Below are 23,937 nucleotides of genomic sequence, written 5' to 3'. Positions count from 1 at the left end.
AAACTAGTTGTTGGTTATACTTTAGGCCTCGTCTTTGTTTTTCATCCTATGATTTTTGCTCTTTATTTTGTTAATCCTATTTCCTCACTTATATTGCGTTTGGCAAAGTATAGAATTCTTGGTTAGAAATAATTTTACCTTAGAATTTTTGTAGCAATAACTTCCTTCTTTCTTTCTTTCTTTCTTTCTTTTTTTTTGTTAATTTTTTTATTTTTTCTACTTAGTTGTACATGACAGTAGAATGCATTTCAATTCATTGTTCATAAACGGAGCGCAACATTTTAATTCTCTGGTTTTACATGGTTTAGAGTTGCACAATTCGCGCAATCTCATATGTACCTAGGGTAATGATGTCCATCTCATTCCACCATCTTTCCTATGCTGTCTTCTTTCTTTTTTATTTTTATTTACCAGGGATTAAACTCAGCTTAACCACTGACCCACATCCCCAGCCCTTTTTGTGTTTTTAAAGACAGGGTCTCACTAAGTTGCTTAGGGCCTTGATAAATTGCTCGGGGACTCACTGAGTTGCTGAAGTTGGCTTAGAACTTGGAATTCTCCTGCCTCAGCCTCCCAAGCAGCTGGGATTACACAGCTGCACCATCACACTCAGCTGGCAATACCTTTCTAATTTCTGGCAAAGGTACTAGTAGTCTGTTGTTTCTGTTCCTTCTTAATCTTTTCATTTGTAATTAACCTCCTTTAATGTTTAAAAATCTCATCATGCTATGTCTTGGTTTAATCCTTTTGTTTCATTCATTATACTGGGTGCTTGATCTTAAAGCCTTTGAACTTGGAATATTTTGTTTTGTTTGTGCTAGGGATCTCACCCAGGGCCTTGTGCATTCTAGGGAAACTGTACCACTGAAGCTGCAGCCCCATATAAGACATTTATTTATTTATTTTTTCTTTTTTAGTACCCAGGGATTGAACTGAAGTCCTGGTGCATGCTAGGCAAGCACTCTACTATGGCTGTGTTACATCTGCAGCCTTAGGACTTTTTAAAAAATTGTTTTTTCATGCTTCCTTCCTGACATGTTTGTTTTCTCCCTGTCTTTATCTCATTTTCCTATTAGTCTGATTGGAACTCCTAAAAGTAAGAATTGATATTTTTCTTTTTGTAAAGGGCAAGATAGTTATTTTACATTGTGGATCTTTGTTGCAAATACTCATCACTGTTGTTATTAACATATAAACAGGTTGGCTTTGCCATTTTCAAAAAAATTTTATTAACAAAAGCAGTTGTCCTGACCATAGTTTGCGGATTTCTGCCCTAGAATGATTTTTTTATTTTCTTAATTTTTTTCTTAAAAATATTTTATTAGTTGTTGATGGACCTTTATTTATTTTTATGCGGTGCTGAGAATCAAACCCAGTGCTTCACACATGCTAGGCAAGCACTCTACCACTGAGCCATAACCTCAGCCCCTTAAAAATTCTTATATTTTTTCATTTGTTTTGTGTTCTTGGTAATTTCCTATACTCTTACCTATTGAAGTTCCTATTTTGGCTATCTTTTTTCCTTTTTTTTATTTTGCTGTGGTGGGATTGAAACATGCCTCACATGCAAAGCAGGTGCTCTGCTACTGAACTAAACATCACAACCCTGCATACAATTTTTAATTTGCAAGAGCTTTTCACTGATTGTTCCTTTTTCAAAGCATCCTCTACTTGTTTTCTGTACAATGATATTATCTCTTTTCTCTTGCAGGATATTATTTATAGCCTTTTAGCAGTCTTTTTCTCTTATTGAAAAACTATTTTGTCCTTTTTCTCCCATGTATATTTAAACTAGTTCCTTTTGTTTAGGGGCTTTCTTCATAATCTTGAGATCCATGGCTGTTAGTTCACACTTAGTACTGGGATCCTTAAGTTGCTTGGAAGTTCTGTTTGTATGGGTGAACTTCAAATTAAAATGATCAGTTTATTTTTAGTGTACTCCAATTGAGTTTTCTTGCTAGTGGTTATTTACTCATCCGAATCAGAGTTCTGCTGGGTCCAATTTTACATGCCTTAATCCCAGCAACTTCAGAAACCGAGGCAGGAGAATCTCAAATTGGAAGCCAGCCTCACCAATTTAGTGAGGCACTAAGCAGCTTAATGATATGCTGGGGATGTGGCTTAGTGCTTAAGCACCCCTGTCTGGATTCAATCCCTGGTACAAAAAAAAAAAGTTCTTCTGCCTGGGCAAATAAGAGTGACTATGTCTCTAAATAAATAAATAAAATAAAATAAAAAGGAAAAAGGCTAGGAATGTAGTTCAGTTATAGAGTGCCCCTGGGTTCAATCCCCAATACTGAAAGGGTCAGGGGAGAGTTCTCCAATCTCCAGTGTCTTGCCTGGTGGGGATCCAAGCTTGGATATTACTGTAGGATACAACAGGGAGAATTGGGCAGGGATTCTAATTGTATGCCATTTGGATTTTCATTTATTGCTGTTTTTAGATTTTAGATTTTGAATTCCAGGGTGAGAGACTTGAAGGTATCATTTTGTCTCTGTGTAGATCTCAGCTTCCTGAATTTGGCCAAGCCAATTAACATCTTCCCATCTGCTTTTTCTGCCAAAACAGGTTGAAATCTGTTTGATGTTTTTACTGCTGGTTGGTTTTGTACTGAATAGTTCCTTTATCTCATTCTAGTAAAGCTGCTGGATAGAGTAGAGTCAGTATGGGTTATCAGTCTACCAGGGCAAACTGGGATTCAGCAAATTAATTTTGAACATCTTTTGAGAAATGAGTAGTAGAAATTTTTGTCTGCAGTTAGATTTTTTTTATGTGTGCTGTATCTTATTTTTTCTCTCTACCCCTTCATCCTCTTTATTACATATTCCTCATTTCTGTCTGAGACATCATCAGAATTGCCTTTACAGTACATATTTCTACTAAGATTCTTATCACAATCTCTTAGGTAATCTCCAAGAAGATTGATGCTTTCTGCAAGGCCTCTTCTTCTGAACCCTACTAGAATCACCCTTCATACTTCATATTTGGCAGTTTAGGCTTTTTCTAGCTTATACTTCCAGATTTCCAGATTCTTCCAAACTTTGCCTGTTATTCAGTTCTAAAGCTGCTTTCACATTTTTAAGTATTTGTGATAGCAGTATTCCACTTACCAGTACCACTCTCTGTTGTAGTCCATGTGGGACTCCCCTTTTCTTTTGAAAGGAAAGATCTTTGTTTCTATAAGTAATATATATACTTTAAAATGCTAAATGAATACTTGAGGGTGTAGGTCATTGGTAGATAACATGCCCAGCCTGCATGCATCCCTGGGTTTAATTGCCAACACCCCAAAATATCCCCCAAATAAACAAAAACCCGATTAAATGACATTGAACTATATAGACTCGAGAATGAAAGCTGAACACCAGTGGTCATTGACACTCAGCTTTGCATTGCCGACTTTAAACATGTATTTACATACTACCCCTATTTTTTCTTTATTCTAGCTTGTCTATTTCATTTCCTTCAGGTCTCCAGGAAACTTAGAAAAGAACCGCTACGGAGATGTACCCTGTCTCGACCAAACTAGAGTGAAACTAACAAAACGAAGTGGCCACACTCAGGTATGCAGATAAATGCCATCTCTTTTGGATAACTGGGGGAAATTAAACCTCACCCAAAGTGAAACATTAATATTTTAGTAGAATAAAAATGGATACTGAAGGTAGATAAGGTTCAAGTTCTGATTTTGCTACATAGTAATCTGTTACAATAGACAAGTGCCTAAATGCCCATTTCATAGTACTGAGTGGGAAGTAAATTAAATTATTTATGTGAATGTTATGATAGTACAAGATCTGGTTTATTGTAGTTTCTTTTATTGTTAAATTATTTCTCCTTTTACTTCTTAGTTGTAAAGGCATGGCTATATAGTCCAATTTGATGAATATATATGTAGCAATACAGGGCAACTTTGATTATATGTGATGAATTTTCCCATCTATATCTGAAAAAAGTTGTGGATAACTACTGTATACATAAATGTCTAGAGATAGAGATGAAATGGCCAGATGACTATATTACTTATGTATTAATTTGTTCATATCTGTACATATTAATAAAAACCTCATATGTAAAATATTGAGATATGTAGTAAACATTTTACTCACCCTCACCTTTTTTTTTTAAAGTTAGAGAGAAGAGAGAGAGAATTTTTTTTTTTTTAATTTTTAACATTTATTTGTTTTTAGTTTTTTTCGGCGGGCACAACATCTTTGTTTGTATGTGGTGCTAAGGATCGAACTCGGGCCGTACGCATGCCAGGCGAGCGCGCTACCACTTGAGCCACATCCCCAACCCCGAGAGAGAATTTTTTTAATATTTATTTTTCAGTTTTCGGTGGACACAACATCTTTATTTTATTTTTATGTGGTGCTTAGGATCGAACCCAGCACCCCGCGCATGCCAGGCGAGCACGTCACCGCTTGAGCCACATCCCCAGCCCTCACCCTCACCTTTTACATGCACCTTTAAAAAAATTTATTTTTGTAATTGTAGATAGACAATATGCCTTTATTTTATTTGTTTATTTTTATGAGGTGCTAAGGATAGAATCCAGTGCTGCACGCATGCTAGGAAAGTGCTCTGCCACTGAGCTACAGCCTCAGCCCCCACATGCACCTTTGTCTTTACTTGTATTTGAGCCATTTTTTAAATTAGTCTCACATGGTTTTGCAGAATACATCAACTTTATTTCCTTTTAAGTGCATAATATTGTCTTTGGCAAGTTTATTCTGAACCAGAATAATCTATTAGGATAATATTAGGATAGTTTTTAATTTTAATTCATCTCATACATTCTCTATATTATAATCATTTACTTATTTCTTTTTTAATATAATATATATTTAGTTGCCGATGAACCTTTATTTAATTTATTTATATGTGGTGCTGAGAATCGAACCCAGTGCCTCACATATGCCAGGCAAGCACCATCCCAAGTCACAACTCCAGCTCTTCTTATTCTTTTTTGTTGTTGTTGTTGTTGATACGAGGATTGAACCCAGGAATGCTTAAACACCAAGTCACATCCCCAGCTCTTTCTGCCTCAGTCTCCCGAGTCGCTGGAATTAGAGGCGTGTGTCACCATACCCAGCTACTTATTCCTTTTTTAAGTAACATCTAACCTTAGAATTTTAGATTAACAACTAACTAGGTATTATATATGTATATATTTTTTCTTTCTGATATACCAAGTTTTTTCTGGTGACCCTTATCAAAAAATAGCATTGAGCTAGGTGCAGTGGTGCACACTTGTGATTCCAGTGACTCAGGAAGCTGAGGTAAAAGAATTGCAAGTTGAAGGTCATCCTGGGCAACTTAGCAAGACCCTGTTTCTAAATAAAACTAAAATTGGCTGGGGATGTAGCTCAGTGGTAGAGAACCCACCCCCCATCCCCATTCAATCTCCAGTATTGGTGGGGGAGAAAAAAAATTGACTGCAATTGCTGTTTCAAAAGAAAGTTATTTAAATAGAATCTCTTCAGCATTACATATATTTAAAGACTTCTTATAACCAAGGGCAATGGTGTGCACTTGTAATTTCAGCAACATAAGAGGCTGAGGCAGGAGAATCACAGGTTCACGGCTTTGTTTTGCTAAATTGCCAAGGCTGGTCTCAAACTTGGAATTCTCCTGCCTTAATCTCTTGAGTTTCTGTGGTTATGGGTTTGTGCCACTATGTCCAACTCTGGGGGCTAAATATTGGAAAAATCAGTGTTTTGTGTTTGAGCATGTATGATATGTGATTCAGGACCCTAGGGTCATAGTTGCAATCTCTCTTGACCCTACTCTTTCAGGCACATGAACTGAACTTACAGCCCTGCCCAGGAGTCTTGCAATTTTCTCCTGTGAAGTATTGCTTAGTGTATCGTTTCTTGACATTTATTTTCAATAACAAAATCTGTATATTTATAATGTACAACACAATATTTTGAAATAAGTATACAAAAACAAAATAATTAGTATACATTGTCAAATGGCTAAATCAAGCTAGTTAATATATGCATTGCCTTACATACTTATTTGGAGCTTTTCTTTCTTTCTTTTTTTTAATATTTATTTTTTTAGTTGTAGTTGGACACAATACCTTTATTCCACTCATTTTTATTTTTATGTGGTGCTGAGAATTGAATGCATGGCCTCGCGCATGCTAGGCGAGCACTCTACCGTTGAGCCACAATCCCTGTCTTGGAGCTTTTCTTTTTTTATTTTATTTATCTATTTGTTTTGGGGACTGGGGATTGAACCAAAAGGCCCTCTACCACTGAGCTATACCCTCCCCTCCCACAACCCTTTTTGTTTTAAGATAGGATCTCACTAAGTTGCTGAGACTGATCTTGAACTTGCTATCCTCTTGCCTGAACTTCCCAAGTTGTTGGGAATGCAGGTGTGTGCCACCACCCTGGACAACTCTTTTCTTTTATAAGAGTTCTAAGTTCCAGGGTGGCACACCCCTATAATCCCAGCAGCTTGGGATGCTAAGGTAGGAGAATTGTGAGTTAAAAGCCAGCCTCAGCAATTTAGGCCCTAAGCAACTTGGAGAGACCCTGTCTCTAAATATAAAAATATAAAACAGGTCTGGGGATGTGGGTCAGTGGTTGAGCACCCCTGGGTTCAATCCCTGGTACCAAAAAAAAAGTACTGAGGGTTCCACTTTGGTGGTCCTCATGATATAATTACCTCACAAAACTCATAAAGGTTCTGACCCCTAATGCCATCACATTGGCTGTTAGGATTAAAACATGAATTTTTGAAGTGGACACAAGCATTCAATCCATATAAACTTAACTATGTGTTGTGTTTGGTTTGGCTCATCCTCCTATTTCAGCTTGCTCCCAGTTCTATGCTTTGTCTCTGATGTCATTTTTAGTTGTAACATCTGATGCTTCTCCTGAATTTGCCAATATTCCTGGAGACAAGTGATCTCAGAGACAAAGATGTTAAAAGCTAATATCCTTAGTTATAAAGAAATAATACGAGTTGGATGCATTAGCACACACCTGTAATCCCATTGACCTGGGAGGCTGAGACAGTAAGATTCCAAGTTCAAGTCCACCCTCAGCAATTTATTGAGACCCCGTCTCAAAAAAAAAAAAAAAAAAAGCGCTGGGAATGTAGCTCAGTGGTAAAGCTCCCTGGGTTCATTTCTAGTACCAAAAATAAAAAATAAAGAACTAAAATAAAGAAATAATAGGTCTCCTTTAGAGGTAATATATTTCTTCAAAATATCAAGACAGATCCTGGCATAACTGCTTATTTATTACTTAGGTATGTAGTAGTGTTGATTCCTATATCAGGAAAATCTTATGTACTTTTCTGTGTCTCTTTCCTTGGATCCTCAAAGGTATACCACTTGAATGTACCGGGCTGAGAAGAGGTCCAGTAGGTTTTTGCTAATTGTAGGTCTACCTTGAACTGAGAAGCCTGGTTGGGAGTGGGTAAGGCTTTTAGCTTGCTGATCTCCTGCAGGTAGTCTGTTAGCTCAGTGGAGTTGTCTATGTCAGGCTAGAATACTAGTAATGTGGGTGCTAACTCCTTAGGAGGGGAAAAGAACAGAAAACCCCTAACTAAATAAATAGGAGAGTGAAAAGTTGATAGACTGTTTGGCTAATGGACACATATCCAAGTTTCATGAGTTTGAACATGAGGTGGAGATGTCCGTAGCCATGGAGTGCTGACACTTCAGATTCCTTTCCATGTGATAGGACCCAGTAGAGTAATGGTAATAGGTTAAAAGAGGAATCACTGACTTCTGTAGAATGGAATAGTGCATGTATGGGTTTTCCCTGGTTTGCTATTGCAACTTTTTTCTTGTTGGTGATGCTGAGGATTGACCCCAGGGCTGGTGTATCACTGAACTACATTCCCTACTTCTTTTTTTTTTTTTTTTTTTAGGGGTTAGGTACTAGGGATTTAACCCAGAGCCAGTTTACCACTGAGCTACACTTCCAGCCCTTTTTTAGTTTTTATTTTGTGAGAAAGGGTCTCACTCAGTTGCTGAAGCTGACCTCAGGCTTGTAATCCTCCTGCCTCAGCCTCCCTAGTAACAAGGATTACAGGCCTGTGCCACTATGTCTAGCTGAAACTTTTTTATCATTCCTAAAAGAAACCCCATACCCTTGGCAGTCATTGCCCTTTTCCCACTAACTAAAAAACATTTTAAAACAAAACAATTTTAATGTGATTCTGGGCATTGAACTCAAGGCTTTATGCATACTAGGCAAGTGCTCTATCACAGAGCTATACTTCTCTTCCTTTGTAAAATTTAACTATAAGCTGGGACATTGATGCATGCCTGTAATCCCATCTACTTGGGAGGGTGAGACAGGAGGATTGAAAGTTTGAGGCCAGCCTCAGCAATTTAGTGAGGCCCTAAGCAACTTTGCAAGGCCCTTCTCAAAATTTAAAAACGGGCTGGGGCTATAGCTGAGTTGTATGGATTCTATGCCCTACTACCTCAAAAAAAAAAAAAAAAAAAAGAGAGAGAGAGAGAGAGAGAGAGAGAGAGAGAGAGAGAGTGTTTTAAATTTCTTATTATTTTGAGGTATGGTTTTGCTAAATTGCCTAGGCTGGCCTTGAACTTGAGATCTTCCTGCAAGCAGACTCCCAAACAGATGGTTACAGGCCTGATTCACTGTGCCCAGCTTCTTCTTTTTTCTCTCCTTTTCTTTTATGAAGTGCTGTGGATTGAACCCAGGGCCTTATTGCATGCTAGGCAAGCACTGTACCACTGAACTATACCACCAGCCCCTAATTTTGTTTAATTACAGAGATTGGTAATCTTTTTCATTCAAAGTATTTCATATAAATAAAATCACATAGTATGTGACCATTTGTGTCTGGCTTATTTCACTTTGCATGAAGTATTTTCATAGTTCATCCATGTTATACCCATATATCAGCACTTTACTCCTTGTTATTGCCAAATAATATTCCATTGTATGGACATATTATACTTTGTCCTCATATATCATATATAGATAGATAGATAGGGAAAGACCAAGTTACTTCCTAAAAGAAGTAATTTGGCTATTATAGATAATGCCACCATGAATATTTATGTACACATTTTTGTGTGGATGTAGTCATTTTCCTTAGAAGTGAAATTGCTTGGGTCATGTGGCAATTCTGTTTAATCTTTGGAGGAACTGACCATTTTTATTTTATGTTACCACTAGTGTGTATAGAGGTTCCAACTTCTCCACATCCTTTTTCTTCGTTTTTCTTTTTTCATTGTTTTTCTTTTCTTTCTTTTTTTTTTTTTTTTTTTTTTTTTGTGGTTCTGGGGATTGAACCCAGGGCCTTATGAATGCAAGGCAAGCACTCTACCAACTGAGCTATATCCCCAGCCTCTGTTTTTCTTTTACTTTTTGTACTGAGGATTCAGTCAAGTGTGCTTTATCACTGAGTAGCGAAGTACATCCTCAGTCATTTTTATTTTATTTTTTCGGACAGAAACAAAATAAACTTATTAAAAGAAATATCACACATCTTACGCTTTCATGATAATTACATCTATGTTAGCATGTCATGTCTTGATAGTGCTTGGTACAATATAATGTGCTCTTTATAAAAAATGAGGCCACTTAACTAATGTAGTTAAAATTAGTGAGCTACTCAGTATATTATGGGTTCAGCAAAACTCCAACCTGGGTCAGAGGATTCCTTTTTATTTTTGAGACAGGGTCTCACTGAGTTGCTGAGGGTCTTGCTAAGTTGCTTAAACTGGCTTCGAATTTGTTGATCCTTCTGCCTCAGCCTCCTGAGTTTCTGGTATTAATGGAGTGTGCCACCATGCCCAACTTTCTTTAAATCCTTACCAACACTTCTCATTATCTTTTTTAATCTGTAGCCATCCAACTGGGTGTGAAGTGGTATCTTATGGTAGTTTTGTCCATTTCCATGATGACTAATAACGTTGAGCATCTTTTCATGTGCTATTGACTATCTGTATATTTTCTTTGGAAAAATGCCTATCTCTTCTTCAGCTTTAAATTAGGTTGTCTTTTTATTATTTGAATTGTATGGTTCTGTATGTATTCTAGATACAAGATATAATTCTCTTGTCAAATGTGCATTCCATGTATTGATGATTTTTTAACTTTTTTGGAGGGGGAGCATTGAGGATTAACCCAGGGTCTCACTTGTCTAGGTTAGCACTCTAACATGAAGCTACATCCCTAGCTTTAAAAAAAAAAAAAAAAAAAAAAAAAAAATTTTTTTTTTTTTTTTTTTTTGAGATGGTGTCTCACTGAGTTGATCAGTCTGGCCTTGAGCTTGGATCCTCCTGCCTTGAAGCACAAAAGTTTGTTTGTTTGTTTGTTTTTAACCAGTACATTTATTGGGTGGGCTAATCATTGAAACTCTCAAGATGAACTGGATGCTGCAACAGATGCATCTTTGGTTTAGGAGTCATTCCGTCATAGCATCCATGCCCAAATCTGCAGTATACAACTTTCAGGTGCCTCATTTGACCAGACCCAGTGTTATTCAGTCTTTTGGCCTTGGCACTCCAGTTATACAGTGCTTGTCAGGATAGCCACATTTGCCACAGGTTGACTTCTAAAGATGGTAGGGCTTAGAGCCATAGAGGCAGCACAATGTGTACATCTTATTACAGTGCTTTCCAGATGATGATGTTCCTTTTTGTTATTTTGTTTCTGCTGCTGAGACCAAAAAGTGAAGCACAAACATTTTTAATTTTTTTCTCCCTGTGGTACAGGGTGTCGCACCCAAGCCACTCTACCACTGAGCCACATCCCCAGCTTTTTTAATTTTTTTTACTCTGAGACAGGGTCTTGCTAAGTTGCTGAAGTTGACGTTGAATTTTTGATCCTCCTGCCTCAGCCTCCTGAGTTTCTGGGATTACAAGCATGTGCCACTGCGCCTGGCTAAAAATTTTTGATTCTTAATATAGTCAGGTTTGTCTCTTTCCTTTTGCTTGTAACTTTGGTGTCATATCTAAGAAGCCTTTGTCTGGCCCAAGATCACAAAGACTTACTCATATATTTCCTTCCAAAAGTTTTATAGATTTAATCTCTTGGCTTAGGTCTTTGATCCATTCTGAGTTAATTTTTGTGTATGGTTTGAAGGGGTCATCTTCATTTTCTGCATGTATACATCCTCCAATTGTCTTAGCACCTTTTTTAATATGAATCAACTCTTTAATTCCTCATTTTTTGCCTAAAACTTTGGATTATACTTGCCCTGCACATTATTTTCTAATTCAAATGTTATATTCCATGTACCTGCAGTAATGTCTCCTTTTTTATCATTAGACAGATTACATCAATGCCAGTTTCATGGATGGTTACAAGCAGAAGAATGCTTACATTGGTACACAAGGTAAGCTGGTCCAGCCCCATGCTTGTGCCATCTATCTGTGATTCCTTGTGCCAGATGATGCCATAATTTTGTAAATATAACTTAAGTTGATATAAAGGTTGGTGGTGGTTGAGGAAGGCAGATGAGAGATACAGGAAGTTTGCACTAGGTATGCCTGGAAACTCAATGCACAGAGGTTAACTACAGATTTAAACCCACAATACTACTCCCCCTGCTGCAAGTTTTTAGATTGTGCCTTAACAGCCAATCCAAGGGAGTAAGGCATGTTCTTCATGTTCAGAAAGAGCCCAGGAAAGTCAGTGGTGCTTGCAGAGTTCAATTAGGAATGAGTGTTTGTGTCCTACAAGACCTTTGCTTGTTGGTCCCTGAACCATCATACAACATTCAAGCAAATGTTCTGATGGGATAGTCTATGTTAAGTCTGACAGTCAAGTAACAGGAGGCTAAGAGGATTTCAGATGGAGTTTTGATATATGCTTCTACGGGTCCGGTACTCCTGTCTTGGCCTTTGCCTATCTTAACAATACCATATCACATTCAAAGAAGGCTGGAGGAAGCCAGGTGCAGTGGTGCATACCCATAATACCAACCTCTCAAGGAGGCTGAGGCAGGAAAATCAAAGTTCAATGCTAGCCTGGGTAACTTAGGAAGACTTTGCCTCAAAATAAAAAGGAATGGTGGTGTAGCTCAGTGGTAGAGTGCTTGTGCCAAAGTTCAATCCCCAGTACCACAAAAGAAAAAAGGCAAAAAGAAGACAGGAGGAGTCTAGGGATGTAATTTAGTGATAGTAGAATTTGCGTGTGAGGTATGGAGTTCAATCCCTAGCACTAAAAAAAAAAGAAAAACGAAAATCTAGCGGATGGATATCTCAACCAAGTGATCAAACCGAGTATCTCCAATAAAGTTAATATTTAACACAGGGATTGTATATGCCTCCTGATGTGAAGCAATGAGAAATGCATATCACCTATGTTGTCAGTCTGGGATTACAGGTGTGGCTCAGTGGCAAAGCGTGCATTAGGCTCTGGGTTCCATCATTCTTAGCATGGGAGATGGAGATAGGGGATCTGAATCTAATCATGAGAAAACAGACAGATCCAGATTATGGAACATAATATATGAAAACTGACTCAGACCTTTGAAGTTAATACCATTAAAAAAAAGGACAGAGAACTCTTTTAGATTAAAGGAGACTAATAAAGTAATCAAAGTCAATGTATGATTTGGTATTGGACCTTCAAAAGGGAGAAAAAAGTATTAAGGACAAACTCTTAAGACAGTCTTTGTTTCAGCTAACGTTGTATCAGTGTTTATTTAATTGGGTCAGTGTGATAGTGCTACTTTTCTACAAGGGGGATGCCTTTGTTCTCCTAATATGTACTCAAGTATTTAGGAGTGAAATGTCTAATGTTTGGAAGTTTTAAATTTATTTTTTTTTATTATGAGAAAAAACATTTAAGATGAACTCTAACCTTTTAAAACTGTACAAACACAGTGAAATATTAAGTATAGTCTGCAACTTGAGCCAGGCATGGTGGCATATACTTACAATCCCAGTTACTTGGGAGTCTAAGGCAGGAGGATTGCAAGTGAGAAGCCCTGGGCAACTTAGTGAGACCCGGTCTCAAAGTCAGAAATAAAAAGGGCTGGGGATGTAGCTCAGTGGTAGAGCATTTGCCTAGGATGTGTGAGATCCTGGGTTCAATCCTCAGTCCTGAAGAAAAAAAAAAGTGTAGTCAGCCACTTAATTTTTTGAGAATGAATCTAGCTATGTTGCCCAAGTTGCCCTCCAAGTCATGGGCTCAAGTGTTCCTCTCCCCTCAGCCTCTTGTACCCAAGAGTATAGCCATGCACCACTACCCCCAGCTTAGTCTGCAACTTGTAAATAGTTCAGAGAAAAGAAAAATAGGGGTGTCTGTGTGCACGGAGAAGCAGGTCTTGCGAAATGATAGTTTTCTAGCTAAAGAATATATGGGTGCATTGTACTATTTTCTGTAGGTTTGAAATTTTTCAAGATGAAAATTGAAGGGGAAAAAAGGGATAAAGGCCTTTGGATTCTTAGAATGTTGTTAATTGATCTGATGGTCACAATTTCAGATTTTTTTTTTTTAAAGGATGACTGTTCCCAAAAGGAGTTCTTTTGAAACCTTAAAAATTGAGAACTATCAGAAAAGACTTGTGGTCTGCCTGAGAGTAGATAGAGGCTTTACTTAGGATTTCCTTGGTGTGGATGGGCATATTGAGCCTTAGGGTTGGCTTTGGGGGACCTCAGAATGTTCCTTTCTCTAAGTTTAGAAAGAGGGGCGTGCCTAAATTTGCTAATTACATAAGGGTTGAATCCTTTAAACTGACTCAGAAGGTCCTGTGCAGGAGAAAGTACTCCTCTAGGTGTGTGGGAATTCCTCCCCACCCCCCAGTACTGGAGATTGGACCCAGGGGTGTTCTACCACAGAGCTACATCCTTAACTCTTTTTTGAATTATTTAGAGACAGGATCTCATTGAGTTGCTTAGGGCTTTGCTAAGTTTCTGAGGCTGGCTTTGAACTCAAGATACTTCCTGCCTCATCCTCCTGAGCCACTGGGATTATAGGCGTGCACCACTGCACCCAGACTTCAGTCCTAATTGGATGAAAGCACATAAACATGGGCTTGGCTCTTGTCCAAGGCTTTTGGCTTACTAATTCCACATACAAGGCCACCATGGATGAGGATCAGTCTTCAATGCCTCTTATAAAGCAGTATTAACACCCATTCCACCTCCAGCAGCAGTACCTTTCTTGGCCATGCCAGTAGGTTACAGGTGAACACATGTTTGAATATACTGGAGCCTCTTACCTTGCATAACTTGGGGACAGAAAAAGAGTTGATATTTTTGAGTCAAGCAATGATCACTTTTAGAAGGCTTCAGCATTCTATGAGGACAGAAGATGGGTCCTGGAATGTTGAGAGGGTTAGTTTGATTGTGTGGCTAACCTTTTTGGCTATTATATTTAGTAGTGTGATTATTATATAAAAAGAATATAATAATATTCCTACTAAAAATAACATCTGTTGAGAACACCTGTTATATCATGTTCATGCTCTCTATCTAATCATTAAGGAAACTCTGCAAGGAAGACTTATTTTTTAAAAATTTTATACACAAGCATACTGAAGCCCAAAAGGTTAGGTGACCTTGGATCATATAGTTAGTAAGTGGCAGAACCAGGACTTGAATCCCTGTCTGTTTGTTTGGTTCAGGCTTCCTTGCAAACAAACTCAATGAATTGTTTCACCTATGTTGGTATAAACCACTAACTTTATTTATTCAGAGAAGTTCACTATTAAAGGGCCTAACCTAAAGACCAGGGGAGGGATATACCCTAGAGGTAGAGCATGTGCTTAGTATGTACAGGCCCTGAGTTGAGTCCCCAGCTCCAACAAAAGTGGGAGAGGGTCTAACCTGGGAAGTATAACTTTGTCCTCTTTTTTTTTGGTAGGGGTGGGGTACCAGTGATTGAACTCAGGGGAACTTAACTACTGAGCCACATCCCCAGCCCTATTTTGTATTTTATTTAGAGATAGGGTCTCACTGAGTTGCTTAGCACCTCACTTTTGCTGAGGCTAGCTTTGAACTTGAAATCCTCCTGCCTCAGCCTCCTGAGCCGCTGGGATTACAGGTCTGTGCTACCATGCCTGGCATAACTTTGTCCTCTTAAATCTCTCTCATACCTTCCAGGAAGTTATGACCCTTTATGCCCACTGAGTGTGGTGTCTGGTTTTCCAGGTACTCTGGCTGCTCTAACCTCAGTTCTGCCAGTGATTTGACTGGAAAATAATGTGTAGGAGAGGGGGATGCAGCTTAGTGATAGAGCACTTGCCTAATATATGCGAGGTCCTGGGTTTCATCCCTAGTACTGCAGCTATACCAACAACAGCAAAGCTATGTGGTATAGGAAGGGATGTGGATGAGGTTGGAAGTCAGAAATGTGAAAAAGGTGCTCTCATTTTCTTCTTTTTATTCAGGGCCTTACACTTGCTAGTCAAGTGCTTTATCACTGAGCTAACCCCCAACACTTTTTATTTTATTTTGAGACAGTGTCTCACTAAATTGCCCAGCTGGCTTTGAACTTGTGATCCTCCTGCCTCAGTTTCCTGAGTAGCTGGGGTTACAGGCATGGCTAAAGCATCTGGTTTCTTATTATCTTCTTGATATGCATACAAGGGTAATGAATATCCACTGTAGAATACTTAGGAATCTACAATAAAAATCACTTACAACCCCAAGATTCAGAGATACTGTTAGCATCTTGCAACACCTCCTCCTATATCTTTTCCTATGCATACATATAGATAATATTTGATAGAATTGGCTTTTTCTACACATCAGCTCAGTTTTTCGTGTAATTTTTTTTCCAATCTAGTGGTATCATAAACTCTGTTTGTGGCAAAAAAAATACACTTTTTTTTTTTTTTTTGGATACTGGGGATTGAACCCAGGGTGTTTAACCACTGAGCCATGTCTTTTTTTCCTTTCTTTCTTTTTTTTTATTTTTAAATTTGAGACCGGGTCATGCTAAATTGCTTACAGCCTCACCAAGTTGCTGAGGCTGGTCTTGAACTCGCAATCTTCCTGCCTCAGGCTCCTGATTTGCTGGGATTACAGGTTTTTGACACTGTACCCAGCCTTACGACATCATTATCAATTGTATAAATTTGGGATGTGCTATAATTAAATCCTCTCTTCATGGACATAAAGCTTATGTCCAATAACTCATATGCTTTTGGCAGTGTCTACTTTTGCAAAGATGTAATGGAACTCTAATATCATAAGATGTTAGTGCTTACTAAAAGACTTTAGCACAAATTGTAATGGAACCAGTGAACTTTCAGGCTGATAAACGCTCCTTCCTTTCTTTATTTTCCTCCTTCCCCCCCCCCCCCGCCCCCGCTACTTTTTTTATTTAGGTACTGGGGATTGAACTCAGGGGTGTACCCCCACTGAGCACATCCCCAGCCCTTTTTATTTTTTCTTTTGAAATAGGGTCTTGATAAGTTGTCCAGGCTGGTCTCAAACTTGCAATCCTCTTGCCTCAGCCTTCCAGAGTTACTGGGATTATAGGTTTGTGCTACTGTGCCTGGCCCAAATCAACCCTTGATATTGTAAGTAGAGAGAGAGAAAAACACTGGAAACATAAAAGGAACCGTCCTGAACTGTTTGTTACTTTCTTTTTTTTTTTAATTTAGTTTTTTATTTGTTACTTTCTTAATTGGAAGGGAGTTGGTATTCCACATGTGTCTTTGATAGTTGCTGAGCATTCATCCCTAGAAGGTTCTAACTATGAAAGGAGAACTTGACAATATGGCCCTTGCTCTAAAGACCATGATTACTGAGGCATAAATTACCACAAAATAAAATGTCTAATGTATGATCATATAAATTGAATGCTTATGCTGTTTAGACCCAAATGTGCCATCAAGAATTTAAAAGCTAGACACAGTGGTACACAACCATAATCCCAACAATTGGGAGGCTGAGGCAGAAGGATTTCAAGTTCATTGCCAGCCTCAGAAGTTTAGTGAAACTCTTATCTTATAAAAATGAGTACATGTGGGCTGGGATTGTGGCTCAGAGATAGAGTGCTTGCCTACCATGTGTGAGGCACTGGGTTCGATCCTCAGCATCACATAAAGATATTGTGTCCACCTATAACTAAAAAATAAATATAAAAAAATGAATACATATATACAATAAATAAATAAAAAGTAGTTGGGTATAGTGGCACATGGCCTGTAATCTCAGCAACTCTGGAGGCAAAGGCAGGAGGATCACAAGTTTAAGGTGAGACCCTTTCTCAAAATAAAAAATGTAGAGGGCTGGGAATATAGCTCAGTTGTAAAGTGCTCTAGGTTAAATCAATTTAAAAATAAGTAAATAAATAGATCAGAGAAGAATAAGCCCTCAAGGAGTGTGGGAGTCAGAGAAAGCTTTGAGTTAGAAGCCATACTTGAAAATGGATAATAAGTGAACGGCATTGGAGATGAGGGTGGCAGCTTGAGCAAAGGAATATAGGCAAAAGTGCCATGGTGTGTCTGTATTGTGATAGAGCAATTTTTATGAAATATTAAACTGTTGCTGGTATTCAGAACAGACTGGAATGGAAAGAGACCTATTTAGAAAAGTAAACTTATATGGTTTTCATTAACTCAAACAAAAAAAGATGTGGTCCTTATTGCCATAAAATTGGTCAGGAAGAATAGGAGGAAGGTGAGGGCAAAACTATAAAAGCCAAAATACTTTAAAGGCAGAAATCTAGGATTTGATAACTGCTTCTGCGAGATGAAGGCAATGGATAAGTCAGATTTGACTTCAGCTTTTTATGACTGAATCCTTTAAGGATGATAGAATTGTTAATAGAAATGAAAGTGTTGGAAGATAATACTAATTTTGAAAGAGACCATTGAAAACATAAGGGAATCTGAGAGATCAGGGAGCACAGGAGAATGGCTTGCTTTTTTTTAGTCGTGGTGCTGGAGATTGAACTCAGGGCCTTGTGCATGCAAGGCAAGCACTCTACCAGCTGAGCTATATCCCCAGCGCTGAGAATGGCTTCTTAAGCAGCCAGTTATTATAAGGCTATAAAGCTTAGGTTATAAAGTCACCAAGCTTAGGTGAGATGGAAAGAGCCAGAGACATATGCCCAGGTGGGACTGTCATCCTGGTAGTGATAACGGCTGAAGCTCTGATGGCTAAGGCACTGAGAAGGTATCTAACATTGCTTCCACACAGTACCTGTGCACATCTTATCCAAACATTTTGCTAATGTGCACATTCTGCATTTATTTTCTTCCTTCCTTCCTTTTTTTTTTTTTGTACCAGGGATTGAATCCAGGGGTGCTTAACCACTGAGATGCATCACCAGCCCTTTTTATTTTTTGAGGCAAGGTCTCAGTAAGTTGCTTAGGGCCTCGCTAAGTTGCTGAGGCTGGCTTTGAACTTGTGATCCTCCTGCCTCAGCCTCCAATGCTGCTGGGATCACTGTGGGTACCACTGTTCCCAGCATATTCGCATTTGTAACATTTTCCCACACACTGCTGGTGTGGTTTGAAGGACCACACTGAATAGCAAGTATGGAGCAAGAGCAGGGAGCTAACATATGTGCTTTGGAGTTCTATTTGGAAGAAAAGCAAAAGAACCTGTTAAGGGAATATAATGCTTCCCAGGATCATGTTCCTCATCTTCTTGTATTCTAGGCCCTCTGGAGAATACTTATCGTGATTTCTGGCTCATGGTTTGGGAGCAAAAAGTCTTGGTGATTGTCATGACCACCCGGTGAGTTCATCTTCTTTTTCCTAAAGCTCTCTACCCTCACCCAGACTTCAAGCATGGGTGATTTAAGAAGAAAGTTTAGGGGCTGGGGATGTGGCTCAAGCAGTAGCGTGCTCGCCTGGCATGCGTGCGGCGCTGGGTTCGATCCTTAGCACCACATACAAAAAAAAAAAAGATGTTGTGTCCGCCAAAAACTAAAAAATAAATATTAAAATTCTCCCTTTCTCTCTCTCTCTCTCTCTCTCTCTCTCTCTCTCTTAAAAAAAAAAAAAAAGAAGTTTAGGGGCTGGGGTTGTGGCTCAGTGGTACAGCACTTGTCTAGCATGTGTGAGGTATTGGATTCGGTTCTCAGCACCATAACAAATAAATTGACAAAATAAAGGTCCATTGACAATTTAAAAAATATTTAAAAAGAAAAGGAAGTTTAGCTCCTAGAAACTGAAGTGTTGGAATGTGACAACTGAAGTGTTGGAATGTGATGGCAAAGAGTTAGCAATACTTGGGGCTGGGGAATGTAGCTCAGTGGTAGAGTGTTAGCCTAGCATATGTAAGGCCCTGGGTTTGATTCCCAGCACAACACATGTGCATGCACATAAACACTCAAAACAAAACAGCAAAATACCAAATAAGAGTTAGTTACCTTAGCTTTTTCTTAACTGATGTAGAGTTAACAAATCAGGTTATGGTAGAGTTAGATAGATATTTTTTATGTGGTGCTGAAGATTGAACCCAGGGTCTCACATGTGCTAGGCGAGCTACCTCTGAGGCACAGCCCCAGCCCAGAGATCTTACTTTTTAATGCTTATAATTCATAGCTCTTGTGACCCTGGGCCTGTGATAGCCTCTGAGGTCCTGGCCTTGTCCACTAAAGGACAATTCATCTTGAATCTGACCCGTTTCCAGATAGGCTCTGTCTTCCTGGGTACTAAATCGGTTCCCTTTTGCTGTCCATTTCCTGTGTGTGTGTGTGTGTGTGTGTGTGTGTGTGTATGTATGCATGCATATTATAAGGGATTAAACCCAGCATCGCTTTATCACTGAGCTACAGCCTCAGCTCTTTGACAGAGTGTTGCTAAGTTGTTGAGGCTAGTCTCAAATTTGCAATCCTCCTGCCTCTCAGCCTCTTGAATCACCAGGATTACTTGTGGGTGTACTTCAGCTACTTTTGACCATTTTCTTGCTCATCCATATTTCCACCTGTGGAGGAAGAGAAAAAAAGGAGGTAAAACAGTGGGTCAAGCAGGAAGCTCGAAATAAAGGAAGGTTTTTGAAATTTTTGTGTGCAAATCTGCCAAATTTAAAGAATTAACTTAATTAATATTATCATTGCCATTATGATAATTATAACCTATTTCAGATGAGGAGGAAGGAAATGTTTGCTCAGTTGCCTTCTTGAAGGCACTGTTACAGCTGCTTCTGTTTGGAGAGGTAATAGTGGGAGAAGTCTCACCTTGGAGTAATTTAGGACCACTGAAGAATGATAATGTGGATTTAATGCCTTTTCATAAACCTGCCTCTAGCATCCAAGACCTATGTCTTTCTCACTCCTTTGTTAGGCAGGGGTCTTAATTGGAGAAGAATAAATAAACAGTGGCTAAGGTAATAGGCCAGAGAGTTCTGTCTGACCCACCATATTTCTCTACTGTCTCTTTGTGTACTAGAGTTTATCCCAGATATGTGAGATGTACCAAAAAGTATTAGAAAAGACACCAAATGAAACATTAAGTGCACAAAAAGTGTCTGCTAAATGAGCACATGTAGAAACTTTACCTGCTTTTACATCTGCTTAAAATTAAGAGGTTTTTATTTTCTGCTAAGAATCAATGTGTAAGTTAGAGGCAAAGCAGGACATGACATTTCTGTCTATGGGTACAATAGGTCATTGGGGGAGTGGGCTTGTTGCTTTGAAGAGGAAGGATGGAGGTTTACCTTGCTCTGTGTGTGTTTAGCTTTGAGGAAGGCGGCAGAAGAAAGTGTGGCCAGTATTGGCCTTTAGAAAAAGACTCTCGGATTCGATTTGGCTTCCTCACAGTGACCAATCTAGGTGTGGAGAACATGAACCATTATAAGAAAACAACACTAGAAATTCACAACACAGAGGTAAATCCGGGTTTCTCTTTATTCCTTTGAAGCTGGGGATAGAACTCTTTCTGTAAAGAAAATTTCTAGAGGTAATAGATAAAGTTCCAGGCAGGTTATATGCTGCTGTTTATCTGGGTACAAAATGAGAATATTCAACTCAGAGCCAATATAGTAATATTATTTCAACATAACAGTGGTGTTACAAAGAGTAAAACTTTCAGGATAAGAAAAGTGGATCCTGCAATGCAGCAATTCTACCCTTTCCAAACATTTAATCCTTCCTTTAGATTTGCAGTAGAGAAGCAATTGTGGTAGAAGGGAGCCCTTGGCAGAGTGTTGAGAATCTAACAAAATCCAAGGTAGTCAGGGGCAGATAGAAATTACCTCCTTAACTTTTGCATCATTTTTTCATCTAAGGAGCGGCAGAAACGCCAAGTGACCCACTTCCAGTTTCTGAGCTGGCCGGATTATGGTGTCCCTTCTTCAGCAGCTTCCCTCATTGACTTCTTGAGAGTGGTCAGAAGCCAGCAGAGCCTTGCTGTCAGCAGTATGGGAGCACGCTCCAAAGGACAGTGTCCTGAGCCACCCATTGTGGTACATTGCAGTGCAGGCATTGGCAGGACAGGTAATATACTTAATGCACCGCTTGGTATATCCCGAGGTGTTAGGGGTTGGGAGGAAGAACAAAGCTGTTCAACCACATTTGTGATTGTAATAAAGAACTCATTTGGTGGTAAATTGCCATGAAAATTGCTCTTTAATATCCTTTTGGTTATCCCTAATGCTAGGTGCTGGCCACAATGTATACTTTATAAACCAAGCCCACTAGGGATTGAAGTTTTATACTTTCCATTGCCATGGTTATCTTCTGACCCTGATGCTTTATCTTCATCACTCTGGGTGTTCCTGAGAGCTTAGCTGAGTTGCTGCTTCCTTCACATTCCCTTTTTCCAGCTGGGTTTCCACCTTGTGTTGGATTCTGTTGTCTGGAAGTCAGGTAGTAGCTTTTGCCTTAAGGGAATGTACACAGCAAGAACTCCTGGCCTTTCTAGTTCACAGGTCCCTTTGGGAGAAAGTTATGAAGGATAGATTTGTGTTAGGCCTCTGTGGAGAAGATACAGAGTGTCTGGAAATTGGGTGTGGGAGTACTGTCACTCTGTCCTAGATTGAAGATACATTCCTCTTTGTTACCTACCTTACTTATCCTGTTGACCCCATGTGTGTCCTGAGAGACAGGAGGCTTTTGCTTTTCTCTGGCCTTCAGTATTCTCTGACCTCCTTCCTGAGTCCTCCGGCCTGAGGATATCTGGCCTCCTGCCAAGAGGCATCTTGCCTTTGATTTCACTCATCCAATCCTGCCTGGGTTATTTAGTGAAGGGAGGGAGATAAGGGAGGTAAGCCAGACATGACCTTTTCTTTCTTTCTTCAGGTACCTTCTGCTCGCTGGACATCTGCCTGGCACAGCTGGAGGAGCTTGGCACCCTTAATGTATTCCAGACAGTATCACGCATGAGGACCCAGAGGGCCTTCAGCATCCAGACCCCTGAGCAGTACTATTTTTGCTACAAAGCCATCCTGGAGTTTGCAGAGAAGGAGGGAATGGTGCCCTCTGGCCACAGTCTACTGGCCATGGAGGGGCAGTAACTGTCCTACAAGTCTTCTTCCTGCTGGCCAGCCTTCCTTCAACTACCCTGGACACCGCTGAGCCTATAGGTTGCCATCAGTTATGCTGAAGCCATGGATCAACCTCTTTCTCGTGTCTCCTGGCGCACGTGTTGCACGCAAGGCAGCCTTTCCTTTTGGCTAGATAGATGTGGTGAAATTGCCACTAGAAAGGGCCAACAACAATGTGTTCTTAATTCCTAGCACCTGCTATCGAACTGTGCCTTATTAAAACCAAATTGTGGCTATTGATTTTTGCCAGGGGCCCTGAGGTAAGTGGGGAAGGAAACTCCCTCCCCCTTTCCCAATGCCATTCTTTTTCTGGAGGTCTCCTCTCTTCCACTCCTTCCCTTTGCTAGGATTTGATGGGGAGGTTTGTGCTCAGAGAGCTTGACCAAGTTACATAATCTAGAGATTGTCCCGAGTGCCAAGCACGTTTATACATAGGGCGTATATTCCAGTCCTTTTTGTCATTCTGTGTGTGTGCGCCTGTGCATATGTGCACTTATGTGTATGGGTCCATATGTATGTGTGTATATAATATATATTGTATGTGATAATATGGTCATATCCTATAAATACATATATACACAGATACTCTTTGTAGACATTTCTGGGGCTCTGTGTTATGGTTCAGAACTCCTTGCTTCTTAGACCTTGCTGTTTATCCTGGACTATCAGGGGTTGGGGATCATGGCTCCTGTTATCAGACATCAGAGTGATGGAAGAGGACACACACACATCTCCTCCCTTCTCCTTCCATAGGCCCTAATCCTTAAATAATGACTTCTTTCCTTTTGGGTTCTGCCTGTTGGAGCCAACAATACTGGTTTATGGTGACACTGATTTAATTCAGCATGAATTGTCCTTATCTAACAGTTTTGCTGTTTACTTTGATGACTTTGAGAACAGACCTCCACTGTGATTCCAGACCCTGTCTTTTCTTTCACTCCCCCAAGTGGAGGACCGCAGGTAAAAATGAATTCACTTAGCATTCAGAGCCAAAAGCAATCGGTACGAAGCCTACGAGGAAAAAAAGGGAGCCCAATGTGTGAGAGAGGAATCTGTGAGAATCCCTTCTTGGGAAAACAAGTTTGGGTCCCTTTTTCTTTTGTTTGAAGGTTCCTTTTCTTATACAACGTGGCCCTATCTACTGAGATGCTCATCTCTCCATGCCTGCTAGCTTGCCAGACCCTAGAGCTCAAACTGGGTGGGTCCTGTGCCAATAAAAAGCTTAACCCCTGGCTGGGTGAGATGGTCCCTTGCAATCAGTCAAATCCTTCCTACCCAACCTGTTCCTACCTGCTCCTAGCCTACGCAACCTGATGTGCCAGGGATGGAATCAAGAGCCCCCAACATTCTACATTCCCAAGAACACCCTGGAACCTCCAAACCTTCGTCCCCCATTACAGAAGATGAGGTTGGCAGCTGATCAAACCTCAATAATTTTATACTGTAATAAGCTCTTTGAATGTGTATATTCTTATTTTTTACAATCATTTCATTTTGTATTTAACATCAATGAACTGAGTCAGAT

The 23,937-nt window shown here is 39.5% G+C and overlaps 1 protein-coding gene and 1 pseudogene across 1 annotated transcript in view; one reads left to right on the top strand and one right to left on the bottom strand.

Moving 5' to 3' along the window:
- The window catches only part of Ptpn9 (protein tyrosine phosphatase non-receptor type 9), an 86,214-nt gene extending 62,596 nt beyond the window's left edge, over positions 1–23,618 (top strand). Inside the window, exons 8-13 of the mRNA XM_026387810.2 lie at positions 3,471–3,564; positions 11,281–11,347; positions 18,581–18,659; positions 20,606–20,756; positions 21,156–21,363; positions 22,168–23,618. Coding sequence (XP_026243595.1) covers positions 3,471–3,564; positions 11,281–11,347; positions 18,581–18,659; positions 20,606–20,756; positions 21,156–21,363; positions 22,168–22,382 — 814 coding nt within the window. The 3' untranslated portion in view covers positions 22,383–23,618. The remainder of the gene's footprint in view (positions 1–3,470; positions 3,565–11,280; positions 11,348–18,580; positions 18,660–20,605; positions 20,757–21,155; positions 21,364–22,167) is intronic.
- On the bottom strand, positions 10,369–11,007 carry LOC113182005 (large ribosomal subunit protein eL37-like; annotated as a pseudogene).
- Positions 23,619–23,937: the final 319 nt, after the last annotated feature.

Source organism: Urocitellus parryii, chromosome 6 (assembly GCF_045843805.1).
Source record: "Urocitellus parryii isolate mUroPar1 chromosome 6, mUroPar1.hap1, whole genome shotgun sequence".
NCBI classification, from domain to species: domain Eukaryota; kingdom Metazoa; phylum Chordata; class Mammalia; order Rodentia; family Sciuridae; genus Urocitellus; species Urocitellus parryii.
This window is presented reverse-complemented; position numbering and strand designations above follow the sequence as displayed.